The sequence below is a fragment of the Maylandia zebra genome, linkage group LG19 (assembly GCF_041146795.1).
Source record: "Maylandia zebra isolate NMK-2024a linkage group LG19, Mzebra_GT3a, whole genome shotgun sequence".
NCBI classification, from domain to species: Eukaryota; Metazoa; Chordata; class Actinopteri; order Cichliformes; family Cichlidae; genus Maylandia; species Maylandia zebra.
Window position 1 is genome coordinate 2,159,877 of NC_135185.1, and position 17,509 is coordinate 2,177,385.

The 17,509-nt window shown below is 45.1% G+C and overlaps 1 protein-coding gene across 1 annotated transcript in view; it reads left to right on the forward strand.

The window, feature by feature from the left end:
• The first annotated feature begins 264 nt into the window (after window positions 1–264).
• gabrr2a (gamma-aminobutyric acid type A receptor subunit rho2a) overlaps window positions 265–17,509 on the forward strand; it is a 78,273-nt gene continuing 61,028 nt past the window's right edge. Inside the window, exon 1 of the mRNA XM_004564181.4 lies at window positions 265–778. Within this exon, the coding sequence (XP_004564238.3) occupies window positions 657–778 (122 nt within the window). The 5' untranslated portion in view covers window positions 265–656. The remainder of the gene's footprint in view (window positions 779–17,509) is intronic.

Sequence of the window (17,509 nt, forward strand, 5' to 3'; positions counted from 1 at the left end):
TCCCCAGAAATGCTTCAGCCAGCGCTGCATTGAATGGTTGCATTTAAAATGTTCCAACATGCCTCTGAGCTGGGTGAAACGTGATTCCTGTGATGAGGTTTTTATTTATTTTTTATTTAGAGGGGGTTATAATCTGGCTCTCTTGTGTCATACCAAGCAGCATAATCTCTCTCTCGCTCTGTGTGTGTGTGTGTCTGTGTGTGTGTGTGTGTGTGTGTGTGTGTGCGCGCGCGCGCGCGCGCGCGCGCGCGCGCGCGAACTGTCTTTGTGAGAACCATCTTGACGTTTGTGGTGGACCTTTTAAGAACGGCAGAAAGTAATGTTTAAGGTTGGAGTTAGCATAGATACAGGGAATTCATTATCTGTCAGTCCTCACAGTGGCAGTCTTACTTGTATGTGTGTGTTTCCTCTCGGTGCATGCAGGCTGCAGATGTTCCTCTCGCGCTCTCTCGCTCGCGGGAAATAAGTGCAGGCAGAGTGCAGGATCACACACAGACACGTTCCTCTCCAGCTGCCTCGTGAGGCAGAGTGTGATGCCATGAGCGAGACAACGTCCATCCTCTGCTGACAACCATGAGCAACCGACTGATTCCTGCTGTAATGAACCGTCTGAAAAGGACTTTTAAGGGACTCGCCGGTAGATTCACGCAGTCAAGATGCGTTATTTGACCAAATCTCTGATTTTATTTCTATATTTTGCCATTACCGGGGAATGTTATAAGCACGTTCACCGGGTGCGAAGGTGGGCCGGTACTGGGGAGACCCCAAAGCATGGCACGTAAGTGAAAAATACAGAGACAATCAAAGCACGATTAACACGTGGAAATGTGGGTGACTCATCTTAGTAAATTATACGTTTAACAAAACTGTTTATGTCACAAACAAATGTGTTAGTTATCTTACATTAGATATGATGGTTAATGTAGATGCTAAAGATTAATGGATGGCGTGTGATGTTAGAAATATTTAATCTAAGGCGACATTAACCACAGCTGCTCTACCTAAAATCAGTTGAAATTGTTTAGCAAAGAATGGTGTTGATCAAAATGGTGTAGAGGCGTTTGAGTTGAAATTAAAGGTTTTGGCGTTGATTTATTTTAGATGTAAATAGTGTTTTTTAAAATCCCTGAACTTTGTGCACTGCATCAATAAGGTGTGGTCAGAGCTGAATGTCAGTGTGATTATATCTCCTGCTTATGATTATTAATCATTGTACTGGTTATTTTGATTATTTATGACTATTTATTCTTATATATGGCTTAACAGCAATCTATGGACTGCGCTGACTGTCAAAGTGCGCTACCAAACGTGTGTTCGCTGAATAATGCTCTTAATAGAAATTTCAGAATTAGAGACTTGTTCAAGGATGCACTGAGAGGTCGTCAGAGACCTCTAAAGAAGAAAGGCATCTGTAACTTGTTGAATTGCATAAAACAGCAAACAGACTTCTGTGTTAATGAGAAGTGGTGTAAGAGCAGAAGTAATATAGTGCACATGGTGTGATATTGATATATGGTTGCAGGAAATAATTTACAATACTTTAACATTTTCTATATTTCAGCAAAAATATAACCAAAACATCATCAGAATTTTATACAGATGCTAAAAGCCAATGCAGAGATCCTAGTTGAATAAAATACATGACAATATTGAAATTGGACTGGTTCTTATGTCCTGCTTTTTGCCTTGCTTGACCATTCGTTATTCCATTATATGTGCTTTATATATATTACATCCATTAATACAAGCATCTTTTTCTATGCCTGAGTGCTTTCTGTATAGCATTCACAGACATTGTGGGGTGGCTGTAGCTCAGGTGGTAGAGCAGGTCACCTACTCACCGGACGATTGGTGGTTCGATCCCAGGCTCCTCCAGTCTACATACCAAATATCCTTGGCGTGTAACCCCATGTTGCTCTCCGATGCATCCATTGGAGTGTGAATGCAAGTGAATGTTGGATAGAAGCACTAAAAACCTTAGATAAAGTGCTTGTGTGAGCAATGGGTATGATTGGGTGAATGCACGAGTTGAGTGCGCTCAGTGAGAGTAGAAAAGCGCTATATAAGAACCAGTCCATTTACCATTTATATTCTATCTGAGAGCAACTTGGGGGTTTTGGTAGTGTTGCCTCCCTAAGATGATGACCAGAGGGGCAACTGGTTTCCTGTTCAACAACGTGTGGCGCTGTGATAAAGAATAGAAAAAGGGACACACGTTGAGCTGATGCCAGTTTCACAACAGGAAGGTTTATTCTTCACAACAGCTTAGAACAGCTTCAGGTATCACCATACTAACTGCAAAGAAATGGCCTTATGTTTCAGTCCAGTTTACCATACATGGCCACAGTTCCATGAGCTAGAGACTGTATAAATCCCTCAATACAACTTTGACAAAACATAAACAAAATGTTGCTTAAATCCATTGATAATATCAGATCCACAATGTATCACAATAAACACATTTGTTTTACAAAGATAAACAAAACACAATAGTGTACTCTGTACTTCATTTTTAACTACATTTACAAACATCGTAAAATTAACTCATTTTAATTCTTGTTCAGCACTAAATTATTTATGTGAAATGTATTTCCACTGTACTGACAATGTAACTTCTGTTTTTTTTAAATATAGCTATTTTACTCTTTACAAGGAAATAATGTCTTTGACATAAAACAGACATATTCACTGTTCTGATACAACCTACAACTATATAGAGTGCAATGCTCCTTTAACAGCGTTCACTACTACTGTGCAGTCAGCATTGATCAAACAGTTTCCTTATAACACTTTATAAATGTCTTTGTATTAAACCACAAACTTGTTCTTATAACCACAAGATCAACCAGAAGAATAAAACGTAGTATGAAGCCCATTTATCAGAGTGCATAATACATCAAGAGTTCAGTCCAGAAATCTCTCACAGGTCAGATTAGCTTCCCCACACACACTCCGTATTCCACATTAGCCAAGTCCGCTAGCATTAGCATCATTTAGCCTGCAGCCTTAACCCACAATTCAGACACAACTCAGAATGAATCCATTTCTTTAGCGAGTTGCGCTCATTACCCACATAAACAACATCGTCCGTTTGTAAGGTCTGCAGTATACATTCATTTAAATGCATTTACTAACCTGTGATAAAGAATAGAAAAAGGGACACACGTTGAGCTGATGCCAGTTTCACAACAGGAAGGTTTATTCTTCCTCTGTGCCCCAAAACGCTACTCGATACCACTGCGCGTAATGCGCCCTCTAGCGGCTGGATGTAGGATAGCATCTTAAATGACAGGTACAAAGATACAATCACAACAAAACACAACAACAACTGGGCTGTTTTCCCCAGTTTAATTCTGATACTAGATTTTACTAGAAAGCTATTTTCAACTCTCTACACTCTCCCCCACTTAAAAGAATGTCTCCTGACATTTGTTTCTTCATGTGTGGACCCATTAGTGTATGAGTGTGCAGTCATTGTGGTAGTACGGCTGAGAATAGATGGGGTGAAAGAATGATGGGACGCTGTGTGTCCACATCCAGGGTTGGCTAGCTGAAAGGGTGTTCATATCTGCCCTCCAGTGACAGTATGATGGCTGACCCAGTGCATTGTACGTGAGTCTTTCTGCTGGTCTCCCCCTCCTCTGTGATCTCCTTACAAAGTCATTTTCTCTATTTTCTCCATCCATTTCCTCCATGTCTTTTTCTGCTAACTCCTCGGCCTCCACAACATCTTGTTCTCCCCCATATTCTGGCCTGTCAAGAGGACAGAACTCTCTTGCTGCTGCCCGTAGCTTGGGCTGACTTTGAGAATCCTGCTTTGGAATGACAGTTTCCTGTTGCTGAGGGTGCTCCTGTTGAATAGCAGGTCCTTGTTGTTGAGGGTTCACGAGTCTGTAGCATGGAATCTTCCTCCGGAGGTCATGGTGGTAGGTATAACTATCTTCCTCATCCGAGCTACTGGTCGCCGTTTCGTTGACATCTCTTTCAGGTTGTCTTTGCCTTTTTGCTTTTGTCTTTTCTTCCACAGGAAGTTCTTCCTCGAAAGGTAAGTCGTTTACTGGTAGTAGGAGGTTTCTATGAAGAACCCGCATGGCTTTACTACCTCTCTCTGGCTGTACCTTATAGACGGGTCCATCTCCCAATCTCTCCACCACGCGATGTACTACCTTCTCCCAATAGGCGCGCAGTTTTCCTGGCCCTCCTCTCTCTGACAAATTTTTCACCAGTACTCTGTCACCTGGCTGGAGAGTAATACCTCTTACATGTCTGTCGTACTGCTTTTTGCTTTTGGCTGAGGACTGTCGGCTGTTATTTGCAGCTATTTGGTAAGCGACTCGCATCCTCTCAGCCCACTTTTGGACAAACGTTTGGTGGTTTTGTGCCTCAGTGTCTTTCCCTTGGTGAAAAAGTAGGTCAACTGGTAGCCGTGGAGCCCTGCCATACAAGAGAAAAAATGGAGAGTACCCTGTTGCGTCATGTCTTGTGCAATTGTAGGCATGCACGATCTGAGGCAGATGATCTTTCCATTCACTCTTTTTCTCTTCTTGTAGGGTGCGCAGCATTTGGAGAAGTGTGCGATTTAATCGCTCCACTGGATTGCACTGAGGATGATAAGGAGTGGTGCGTGAGTGTGCAATTCCTGATAGTTGTTGCAGTCTTTGGAACAGGCTGTTTTCAAACTCACGTCCTTGGTCGTGATGCAACTTCTCTGGATACCCAAAGCGAGGAATAAAGTCCTGAAATATCTTTTCAGCAGCTGTCTTTCCTGATTTGTTTCTCGTTGGGTATGCCTGCGCAAAGCGCGTGAAGTGATCAACGAGGACAAGGATATACTCATATCCTCCTTTGCTTGGCTCCAAGTGCAAATAGTCAATAGAGACCAACTCAAAAGGTGCACTGGTGGTGAGGGATCCCATTGGAGCTCTCTGTTGGATATTGGGGTGCTTCTGTTTAATACACGGGCATTTTTTTGTCACGTATTCTTCCACATCTTGCTGCATGTACGGCCAATAGAACCGTTCTCGGGCCAGATGGATCACCTTTTCAGAACCTACATGCCCCATGTCGTCATGTAAGCTTTTCAGTACCACTGATTTGAGCTGTTCAGGGAGGACCAGTTGTCGGTTTTGGTTTGTTTTTCGGTAGAGTAGTCCATTTTCTACTTCTAACTTGTTCCACTCATAGAGCAGTCTCCTTGTCTGTTTAGACATTGTTTTTTTATCTTTTTCATTTGGAGTCCAAGCTCTCAGTTTCAAAGAAATAACTTCTTTAATAGCTGGATCTGCTTGTTGTGCAGCTCTAATATCTCTGGGAATGATGCCTGAAACGCTATTGTGTGGTACAGCATTTCCATCATCACCATTTAGTTGCAATGCAGCCACCCAGGGAACATCATCGTTTTGTACCATTTTTGTCCCCTGCCACACCGCAGAGACCACCTCCGGTGACACCGTCTCTGTATGGTCACTCATCTGCTGCTGCAGGTTCACGGGATACCTGGACAACATATCGGCATCAGCGTTCCTCTTTCCTGGTCTATACTTAATGTCAAAATGGAAATCCGCCAACTCCCCAACCCATCTGTGACCCACAGCATTTAGTCTTGCTGAACTCAGGATGTAGGTCAAGGGGTTATTATCGGTATAGACCGTGAAAGTTGGTGCATAATACAGGTAATCCCGGAACTTGTCGCAAATAGCCCATTTAAGTGCCAGGAACTCAAGTTTGCCCGAGTGCAGATGATAGTTCCTCTCTGCAGGTGTTAAGGTCCTGGAGCCGTATCCAATGACACGCAGTTTGTTGTGTTGGCGTTGGTATAATACAGCTCCCAAACCTTCGTTTGAAGCGTCCGTGTGTAACACAAATGGAAGATCAAAATCTGGGAAGGCCAGGATGGGGGGGTTTGTCAACATGTCCACCAACCTGGACACCACGTTCTGATGTTCAGTAGTCCAAGTGACAGGTGAGCGAGAGGGAAGTTGCCCCTTGTTCCCTTTGGTCGCTGGACTTTTTCCCTTAACAGTCTGAGGCTTGATGGCATGACCTGTCTCAGCTGGGTTTTGGAGAATTTCAAACAAGGGCCTCGCCAGTCGTGAAAAGTCTTGGATAAAGGACCGGTAGTAACTGAGAAATCCAAGCAACGTCCGGACCTCTCCAACTGTGCGAGGCTTCTTGTCTTTCAGGGCTAGAACTGCTTCCAAATCCTTTGGATCGATCTGAATCCCTTCTCCTGACACCACTCGCCCGATGTACCGAATTTGTCTCTTAAAGAGCTCACATTTGGCTGGGCGAAGCTTAATGCCGTGTTGTCGCATCCGGTGAAACACTTGTCTTAGATGGTCTACATGTTCGTCAAACGTTTTGGAATAGCAAAGGACATCATCCAAATACGGCACGCAACACTCATCTCTGATGCCCTCTAACACTCCCTCCATGCACCTCTGAAAGGCAGCTGGTGCATTCGTCAGTCCAAAGGGTATTCGTACCCATTCGTAGAGTCCCCAGGGTGTGCTAAAGGCAGTTAGATGTCTTGACTCCTCACTCACAAACCCTTGATGGTACGCACTCCCTTGGTCCAAGATGGAGAACCATGAATTGCCTCCTAGGCTGTCCAACAAATCCTGGATCCGTGGGAGTGGATGGCGATCTGGGACGGTTTTGCGGTTAAGCTCACGGAAGTCAACACACAGGCGAAGACTGTTGTCTTTTTTTCGCACACACACTACAGGTGAGGAATGGGCAGAAACAGACTTCCTAATCCACCCCCTGTTTAGGAGATTTTGGATATACTCCTTCACCTCCTTAAACAGTGGCCGTGGAATGGAATTGTAGCTTTTTTGAACTGGAGTGTCATCAGTCGTATTGATTTTGAGCTGTAAGCCAGGGACACACCCAATGTCTCCTTCGTCATGAGCAAACACGTCTGATTCCTCATAAAGCATTTGCCGTACCCTGCTCTGGTCAGGCTCCGGCAGGTGATCTAAATCCACATTTGGATGCCATCTTTCCTCCACACTGCCAGCCTGGCGATTTTCCTTCCCATTACTTTGTTCTTCACTGGTCGGACTTGTTTGGGTAGCGCACAGAAGGGTGTCATTGTGTGGTTCTCCAGGCCCCTGCATAGTTGGATGGATGTTTACAGGTGTGCTTTCAATAATTTCTTCAATGAATCCTAAGACTGCTTTTGGAGGTAAAAAAACATCATGCCTTGTTGAATTCTGGATTGGTATTCTCACTATTTTTGAGGCGCCAGCCGGCACTTCAACGAGCGCAGGAAATAACTCCAACCCATCTGGCAAGTGACTGTCTACATTTGGCTCAAACAACATGACTCCTCCTCCAGGAAAAGCTCTCATGCGGCATTTCACCTGACAGATCTGACTGCGGGGGATCGTGAGTCCCTTCTTTCCAACTCTTAATACTGGACATTCTGACTCTTCCAGGGGTTGCTTTGTGTGAACCACCGAAACAAGACTTTCAGCATTACTCTTCTGAATTCTCAGCGCTTCTGAAAGGAGACTCACTAAGTTGCCGTCATCTCTTTGATCACCATTCCCTGCAATCATCTCTTGTATCACATTAAAGCCTAGTAGCGGGCTGCTCAACCCTCCTCGACTTACTAGCATGGGAACATGAATAGCAACTGAGCCATGTCTGCTACTTGTGATCTCAAGAAAAACTTCTATCCACCCTTCAAACGGCACATCTGTCCCATTAGCTGCAGTGACTTTGAGTGGGTGATTTGAGAGTAGGCTTTCCAGTGGCCTAATTGTCACATTTGGCAAGGCCCTTTGCACCCAAGACTTCTCCACAATGCTTACTTGGGCCCCACTATCCAACAACATTTGAAGTTTGACCCCATCTAGATAACAAGTTACCATACACCTGCCCCCAATCAGCTGGGCAACACGCTCCCTTTTGGACACTTGACATGATTTGGGGGTCTTGGTTGAAGATGGAATTTTATCTTTGGGGTGCAGCTTCTCTGGGACTGGGGACTCTGCATTCTCCAAGGTCACTGGTGGTCCCTCCCCAGCGACCTCACCCGGTTTCCCGACAGAGTTCCCTTTTGTAAGCAGCCAATAGCTCTGTGTCCCTCTTTTCCACATCGGAAGCAGTGTGAGCAGGTGTCATTTCCTTGGGATACACATTGGTGACATTTCCCTTTAACTTCAGGCTTGGTTGACTGTTTTATGTGTGGCAAAGGGTTGTAGGTGTTTTCTGTTGCCACATTCACTACCGGTGTGATGGCTTTCTCCAAACTTTTGGCCAAAGATGACACTTGGGCTGTTAACTCCTGTATAGCACTGCGATTTGCCTGCACCTCTGCCTGCACTTGAATGGCATTCTGTTTGTCACTGTCCAGCTGGGCTGTATTGATACTGATTGCTTTTTGTTTGCATACCTGTCCCAACCTGGTTTTCCTCTCAGTGTCCTCCCTCAGTGATCTTGTGATCACGTCGAGTATAAAGTCATCAGTCACATTCATGTCTGAAATATGTGGTTGAAGATCTCGTCTGATGTATGAGCATTTTTCATTCATCCCCTGGTAAAGCGAATGAAGAAACACTCCCTGCACCAGTTTGCTATCATATTGGAAGTCTGTACCTTGTTTAGAAGCAAACATTATACGCTGCTTGACCCCCATTAGTCTATACATAAACTGTTGTGGGCTTTCTTTGTCATGTTGCTTTGCGTTACTTAGTTCCTGGAACAATTCAGTACTGCTCTTATCCCTAAGGTGTGCTTTAAGGAACCTTTTTAACTCAGCAAGGGTCAGGGTGTCTTTGGTCATGAGCATGTCTTTAAAGGTACCAGGCTTAATTATCTTGAGCACCGTTCTTAAGACCTCAGCTTCTGAGAACCCCTCAGCCAGACCTTCATCAATTTGTTTACATAGACAGTTAAAACTCAAATCAGAAGCTGAGTCTGAGATTTGACCACCATGTATCTTAAATTCTCTATGTGGTAACAATGCAGCCACATCTGTCAGTTTTACTAAACCAGTTACAGGATCAGCAATCACTGCTGTTGGGATACTCTTTTTCATTACTGATGCTACTACTGCTGGTTCAGTCTCTGATACAGAAACAGCATCCCCTTCATCAGATGCTTGACCAAGTTCAACAGTTACCTGAGGTGCTTGCAGGTCATCAATGAGGTCACGAAATGCAAGCAGACGAGACATGCCCTGATCTTCGAGGCTCTTCAGTCGTTTACTTATCAGAAAGTCAACAATAAAGTCAAAGAGCTCCACCTCAGTTGCATCCTCACCGGGAACATCTTCCACCTCTTCTTCTTGACACAATACTGCAAGTTTATGTAGCAGGTCCCTGTTAGCGGCTCTGGTCAGCTGATGGAGCTGGTTCTGGATCTCCCACTGTAGGTCGTGCAGAGTGGCCATGTCTGGATACCTGATGTCAATCGTTACTAATGCTGTGCATCAGAGGGATATGGATCCCGCAATTCTTGGCTGATTAGCACCTGACCACCATGGCGCTAATCCCGGACGAGCCCCCAGAATTGTTGCCTCCCTAAGATGATGACCAGAGGGGCAACTGGTTTCCTGTTCAACAACGTGTGGCGCTGTGATAAAGAATAGAAAAAGGGACACACGTTGAGCTGATGCCAGTTTCACAACAGGAAGGTTTATTCTTCACAACAGCTTAGAACAGCTTCAGGTATCACCATACTAACTGCAAAGAAATGGCCTTATGTTTCAGTCCAGTTTACCATACATGGCCACAGTTCCATGAGCTAGAGACTGTATAAATCCCTCAATACAACTTTGACAAAACATAAACAAAATGTTGCTTAAATCCATTGATAATATCAGATCCACAATGTATCACAATAAACACATTTGTTTTACAAAGATAAACAAAACACAATAGTGTACTCTGTACTTCATTTTTAACTACATTTACAAACATCGTAAAATTAACTCATTTTAATTCTTGTTCAGCACTAAATTATTTATGTGAAATGTATTTCCACTGTACTGACAATGTAACTTCTGTTTTTTTTAAATATAGCTATTTTACTCTTTACAAGGAAATAATGTCTTTGACATAAAACAGACATATTCACTGTTCTGATACAACCTACAACTATATAGAGTGCAATGCTCCTTTAACAGCGTTCACTACTACTGTGCAGTCAGCATTGATCAAACAGTTTCCTTATAACACTTTATAAATGTCTTTGTATTAAACCACAAACTTGTTCTTATAACCACAAGATCAACCAGAAGAATAAAACGTAGTATGAAGCCCATTTATCAGAGTGCATAATACATCAAGAGTTCAGTCCAGAAATCTCTCACAGGTCAGATTAGCTTCCCCACACACACTCCGTATTCCACATTAGCCAAGTCCGCTAGCATTAGCATCATTTAGCCTGCAGCCTTAACCCACAATTCAGACACAACTCAGAATGAATCCATTTCTTTAGCGAGTTGCGCTCATTACCCACATAAACAACATCGTCCGTTTGTAAGGTCTGCAGTATACATTCATTTAAATGCATTTACTAACCTGTGATAAAGAATAGAAAAAGGGACACACGTTGAGCTGATGCCAGTTTCACAACAGGAAGGTTTATTCTTCCTCTGTGCCCCAAAACGCTACTCGATACCACTGCGCGTAATGCGCCCTCTAGCGGCTGGATGTAGGATAGCATCTTAAATGACAGGTACAAAGATACAATCACAACAAAACACAACAACAACTGGGCTGTTTTCCCCAGTTTAATTCTGATACTAGATTTTACTAGAAAGCTATTTTCAACTCTCTACAGTAGCTTGCCCGAAGACACGTTGGCATGTAGACTGGAGCAGGAATCAAACCACCAATATTCCAACTAGCAGATGACCTGCTCTAGCTCCTGAGCCACAGCCATCCGATCTATCAATGGCCATGATTAGTGCCTCTTTGCTGTCTTTCAGTCCAGCCACTGGTAGGACTTCTGGATATCAGCCACTTCCTCTATCTGCCAGTGGTACATACCATGCAGGGGTCTATCCTTTCATGATGTGTTACGTCCCCACATGAAAGCTAGGCGAAGAGGGTGGGGGACAGTAACAGTTGGATCTGGGTTGAAATGAAAAGAACGCCAGGCAGAGGTATTTAACACAAAATATCTTCATTATAATCAATTACCTCAATATTCATATAAACAATAACAACAAAAAGAGACAGCAACGCTGCTTTAATGATAAATCAGACAAGCCAACCCAATGAGATGGTGACCACTTCAACAAAGAAAACAACTATAAGGCTTCAACAGAAAAAGACAGCAACGCTGCTCTTGGCAATAACCAGGCAGGCCAAACAAAATAATGGAGGCCGCCGTCACCTAAGTGAAACCACTGCTCAGTTAAGAGCTACTCACAAAGAGCCACGCACGGTGGGGCTGGTCACACACACAGCAGGCCTTTTCCACACCTAGACCAGACTCACACACTGACCAGCACAGAGGAAATCCACCAGAAGCCTCTCCCACATCCACACTGCTCTTCTCCAGCTTGTATCACCTCTGAGGGTAATTGGTGGTAAACGAGGGCAGATGAGCAGCAGGTGTGTCCTAAAAGAGAAGGCAGGGGCAGAGAGAGGAGGAGGCGGAGAAAAAACACCATACCCACACAAGGGCAGTTTCAGGAGGCCTGGCTAGGGCTGTAAGACCCCCTCCCATAAATACAAACCAGTGGTTTGTCACAGAATGTCCTACACAAATCTTAAATCTATCACCTACCATGCACCATAATAATGGTTAGGCATACCCTGCCAAATCTGCCAAGACCTTTTTGATGGGTTGAAAACACTGAATGGGGTTGGCTCAAGTCCCTCAACATAGTGTCCCAAGTGACAGCCAGAAGTTTTTTGAGCCATCACATATGGAGAACCCGTCAGGCAGCTAGAAGGCCTTACAGCAACACTTCTCTGACGCTTCTTCGCTGGGTCATGGCGAAAGGCATGCTGGTTAGCCAGAGGTGCAGGTTGGAATGGTTGTGTCGCACACAATCTGTCACACTGTAGGTCATCTGGACGATGATCAACAGGTGGCAGCTCAGAATTAGTCGACCTCTGACATTCACCAAATGACACCACTGAGCAATTATGCTCCCAATTGTTGCCTATGACTGGCAACCTTGTCTGTTTGTGAACCACAGTTCACTCTTTTGAAAGCAGATCGATTTTGCTTTGAGTTGGCTTTTGAACAGTGAGCAATCAGGTGGCCAGGTTTGTGGCAAAAGAAACAGAGCTTTATTCTGGATCTTGAAACCATGCCAGCATTAGCTTTGTTAGCAGGCACACTCCTAGCCCTCGAGACTGACTGTTTCTGTTTGTAGGTCTTACAATTTGCTACTAAATGGCCAGATTTAAAAGAGTAAAAACATTTTCGGTCTGACCTGGGACAAGGCACAGGCACCTCCCCCCTTGTGCCTTGCTCACCACTAGCACTGCTAGCCTTCGCTAGTGTGTCGTGTCGCTCTTGCTTAATGATACTGGCTTTATGGACGAGTGCGAACTCGTCAGCCAGTGTGGAGACCTGCTGCAAAGTGGAGACTTTCTGTTCATTCAGATATACTGCCATCCGCTCGGAGATGCAATTTTTAAATTCCTCAATGAGAATTAGCTCCCGTACCGAAACTAGGTCTGCAGCTTTACAGGCCATACACCATCGGTCAAAGAGGACACTCTTTTCCCTCACGAAATCCAGGAAGGATTGACCCTGCACCTTTTTCAACCCCCGAAATCGCTGCCTATAAGCCTCGGGGACTAGTTCGTAGGCTAGCAGGATAGCACCTTTCAGTTTGTCGTAATCCAAACTGCACTCAGCGGACAACGAGGAACATACTTCCTGTGCCTTGCCCACCAGCTTGCACTACAGCAGGATGGCCCACGCATCCCGCGGCCAACGCAAGGCTGTTGCTATCCGCTCAAATGATTCAAAATAAATCTCCACCTCAGTGTCACGAAATACAGGGACCAGACGACTATTCCTTCCTACATCAAACTGTACCTCTGTCTGTGACAGCGAAGCCGCCACAGGAGGGGAGGAGGCCTGCTGGAGTTTCAGCTGTCGCAGCTTGACCTTAGTCTCCGCCTCCACCTTCTTCAGCTCAACCTCCCTAGCCCTAGCCAGTTCCACATCCAAACGCCTAAGCTCTAACTCCCTTCTCAGCTGGAACTCTCTCTCACGCTCCTCCTTTTCCAGCTGGAGACGAGCCAGGCGGACTTTGAGCCTAGCATCCTTCTTAAAACCCTCTGATGACTGGGTGGAGAGCGGATCAAAACGGGGCAGCGTCATTGGCCCACCCTCGGGCAGCCCCTGGCCCACAGGTGTACACACTGACGTTTCTACGACCTGGCTTGGAACATGAGGCGCTGCACTTGGTCCATCCGGACCGGGTGTGCTCGGTGGTTCTTGCATTACAACCACCCTCTTCTCCAACAACCCAGACACCAGAGCGGCCTTCAGCTCCGCTTTGCGTAGACCAGTGGAGACACTGATCCTGTAATATGTTGCCACCTCATGCAGATCCCTTGTCTTCCTCTTCTTTATTGGGTTTCTGCTGCCTGAAGCATTCATTGAGCGCACAGTCAGTTGGAGCCATCTTGCTGATATATTCTTGGATGTTTGTCTCATCCTGGACTGTGGTACTGACACTCACCAGTCCCTAGCCTCCTTTCTTTCGCTTAGCATACAGCTTTGGGGTGCTGGACTTGGGTCAGAAGCTACTTGTAGCTGTCCTCTGTGTCTGCAATGTTGCCATCTGGCGGTTCAATCCCCTCAGATCTGACTATGTTCCCTCTCTTTGTTATCATCCAACAACACTTCTCCAGTCCAAATGACATTCCGATGCCAATTCCTTTCTGTGCCCCACTCATGTTTTGAGCCATATGCCTATTCATCTTAGCTGCTATGATGCCTGACAGGAGCTTCCATGTGGTGCTGAGGCAGGTTATTGGATGGTAGTTGGATGGGACTGGTCCCTTATGGGGGTCCTTAGGGATCAACACTGTCTGGCCTTTGGTTAGCTATTCCGAGTGTGTCTCATTGACTAGCAGCTGGTTCATTTATGCTGCCAGATGCTCGTGGCAGTCTGCTTCTTCTGTCAGTAGGCGTGAACCATATCGGGGCCTGGTGCTGTCCAACTCTTCATACTGGAGACCCTTTCTTGATATCTGCCTCTGTGATGGTTACTGGACCTTGTTCAGGGAGGTTGCTGTGGTGTCCTCTTAGATCCACTACCCACTGAGCATTGCTGTTGTGGGTTGTGTTCTTTTCCTATATGCTCTTCCAGTATTGCTCCATGATGATATCACCCCCCTGTCATCCTGGCTCCCACTTGCCGTTGCATGTGTATTGTACCTCATCAATCTCTAGCTGTGAGAGCAGTCCCTTCCTCTGAATGCTGGAACACTGAGCTTCTAGTTGATTTGCCGTCAATGTGGATGTTGGGCATCAAAGATTCTATAGTCCCCTCATCCTATTCATGTAACCCCTTTTGCTGGGGTTACTTGTGTAGTAGTATTCCAACAGCACCCTATTTTCATGTCTTGCCCACCGATGCCTTCGTATTCCAGTAGCTCACTTCTCATCAGGGTGCCCTGGTTCCTCAACACCTGAGCTTGTTGATCTGGTCGACATCCGAGCCAGTATGACTTCATATTTATCTCTCTCGCTCATGGCTGCCACAGGCTTGGTTAGCATGGGGGTCTAGCCTAGGATCCTTACTGGATACAGACGCCCCAGACAGGAATCAAACTTGCCCTACCGCACGCAGCTGAAAGAAAAACAGCACCCAAGAGCCATCAGAGCCCTTGGTTATGACCCAGATCCAGGTTATGACCAAAGTCCCCGGTCAAGCCCCCCACGAAACCAACCCTTAGTTAACCCTATAAAAGCCTTAAAATAAATAAGCTCTAGTATCCCATCCCACGTTTAGAGTCACCTCTGCTTGCTGCAGGTTTCACTGCAGTAGAAAGTGGGATGGCTGCTGTCAGCCGTTCTTTCACTCCACCTGAGCTCACTGTTTTTATAATGGCTCCACCTCTTTCCAGTGTGTGTGTGTGTGTGTGTGTAGACAGACTCAGGCTCCATCTTAAACCATGACAGCCTCATCCTCTCTGCTACTGTTGTGTTATTAGTGTTTTGTTTAAAACTGGGCGGTTGTTTGGGCCTAATGTAGTTTTATTTGCATGTTGTTCCTAAGTACAGTCAGGGAAAAAATTATTTGAACCCCAGCTGGTAAGTTTATTTGAACAGTGAGAGACAGAACAATAACAAAAAAATCCAGAAAAATGCATTTCAAAAAAGTCATAAATTAATTTGCATTTTCATGATGGAAATAAGTATTTGCTCCCTTTGCAAAACGTGCTTTAGTACTTGTTGGCAAAACTTTTGTTGGCAGTCACAGAGGTCAGATGTGTCTTGTATTTGCCCAGAAGTTTTTCACACATCTCAGGGGAAATTTTGCCCCATTCCTTTTTGCACATCCTCTCCAAGTCCATGTTTCGTGGCTGTTGTTTGGCAAGTTCAAGTTCAAATTTTATTCGCCACATGCAGTGGCAGGTTGCCCTGCAGTGGAATGAACCCGCCCCCCGACCATACACACACAACACAGACATCACATGGGAATACAAGTCAGAGAACAGTTGCATTACAGAAAAAAAACACTGAAATATACACTACAATGGGAAAGTACAAGAGGAAAAAAAGAGACCTCTACTCATGCTGGGCTATAGAGGACAGCATGAGAACAGGAAACAAAAAAACTCCTCTGCACAGAAAGCACTTAAATGTCCACAGTACAACATTATAGAGAGCACGTGACCAGCAACAGGGTTGGGTAGGGGATAAGGAGTAATCCCAGGCAACACAGCAGCCATCCTGTCACTGCGCCGACTCTCCAGCGCAGGCCCAGACCCGCCTCGTGTTCCCAGGAGGCAACAAGCATCGAAGGCATTGGAAGGGAAGGGGGGATGTGTGAGTGCTTATCAGTGTAAATGTATGTGTGTGTGTGTCCATAGTTCAGCTGAGAAAGTGTCCTCCGCCCTATCATGCTAAGTAAACAGTCTTCCAGCCAAACCAGGTGGCCTTGCATAGAGTGGGAAGAACAGTCTAAACACAGTCGTTACCAGGGAGTTTTTGTTCGACTCCAGCCTTGAGCCCACAGCTGGCGCCGAGGGGGTATCCGCATTTGATGTTGATGTTGTTGATTTTTCTTTTATGCGAGCAGCTCATGAGAATTTCAAAGCTGTTCTTTAACACTCCGACACTGGTCTCTCAATCTCCCGTTGGAGAACCACGAGCTACCAAACTTGCGGTCCATGGTCTTGTCATTCTTGTGCTCAGAGAGCCGATTCTGAGAACTCACGACTGCAGTGAGCTGTTCCACGATGTAATCCAACTTTCGCTCAGAGATGTTATTCTGAGCTGACTTTTCCTTGATGTAACCCAATATACAACTCGAACCTTTAGCTCCCTCCACAGATTTTCTATTGGATTAAGGTCTGGAGACTGACTAGGCCACTCCAAGACCTTGATATGCTTCTTCTTGAGCCAATTCATTGTTGCCTTCGCCATGTGTTTTGGATCATTGTCATGCTGGAATACACCACCCACGACCCATTTTCAATGCCCTGGCTGAAGAAGGAAGTTCTCACCCAAGATGTAATGGTACATGGCCCCATCCATCCTCCCTTTTATGCGGTGCAGTTTTCCTGTCCCCGTGGCAGAAAAACACCCCCAAAGTATAATTTTCCACCTTCGTGTTTGAGGCTGGGGATGGTGTTCTTGAAATTATAGGCAGCATTCCTCCTCCTACAAACATGGCAAGTTGAGTTGATGCCTATCATCAGAAGGCATAGCATAGAGTTTCACTGCTATGCAGATGACACACAACTTTATCTATCTCTGAAACCAAATAACACACCAATTAGTTAAACTGCAGGAATGTCTTAAAGACATAAAGATCTGGATGACCTGTAATTTTTTGCTTCTAAATTCAGATCAAACTGAGGTTATTGTAGTCGACCCTGAAATAGAAATATGGTATCTAACCAGATTCTTACTCTGGATGGCATTACCTTGGCCTCCAGTAACACTGTGAGGAACCTTGGAGTCATTTTTGACCAGGACATGTTCTTCAACGCACATATTTAACAAGTATGTAGGACTGCTTTCTTCCATCTGGGCAGTATCTCTAAAATTTGAAATATCCTGTCTCAGAGTGGCGCTGAAAAACTAGTTCATGCATTTATTACTTCTAGGCTGGACTAGGGCTGCTCAATTAATCGAATTTTAATCACGATTACGATCTGGGCTTTCAACGATCATTAAAAATGACTGAGCCAATTATTAGCCCCTCCCTCATTTATCCGCAACACCTTAAAGGCCGGTCCGTGAAAATATTGTCGGGCATAAACCGATCCGTGGCGCAAAAAAGGGTGGAGACCGCTGATTAAGAGGTCCCGAGGGAAGCTCGGAAAGCTAAGCAGAA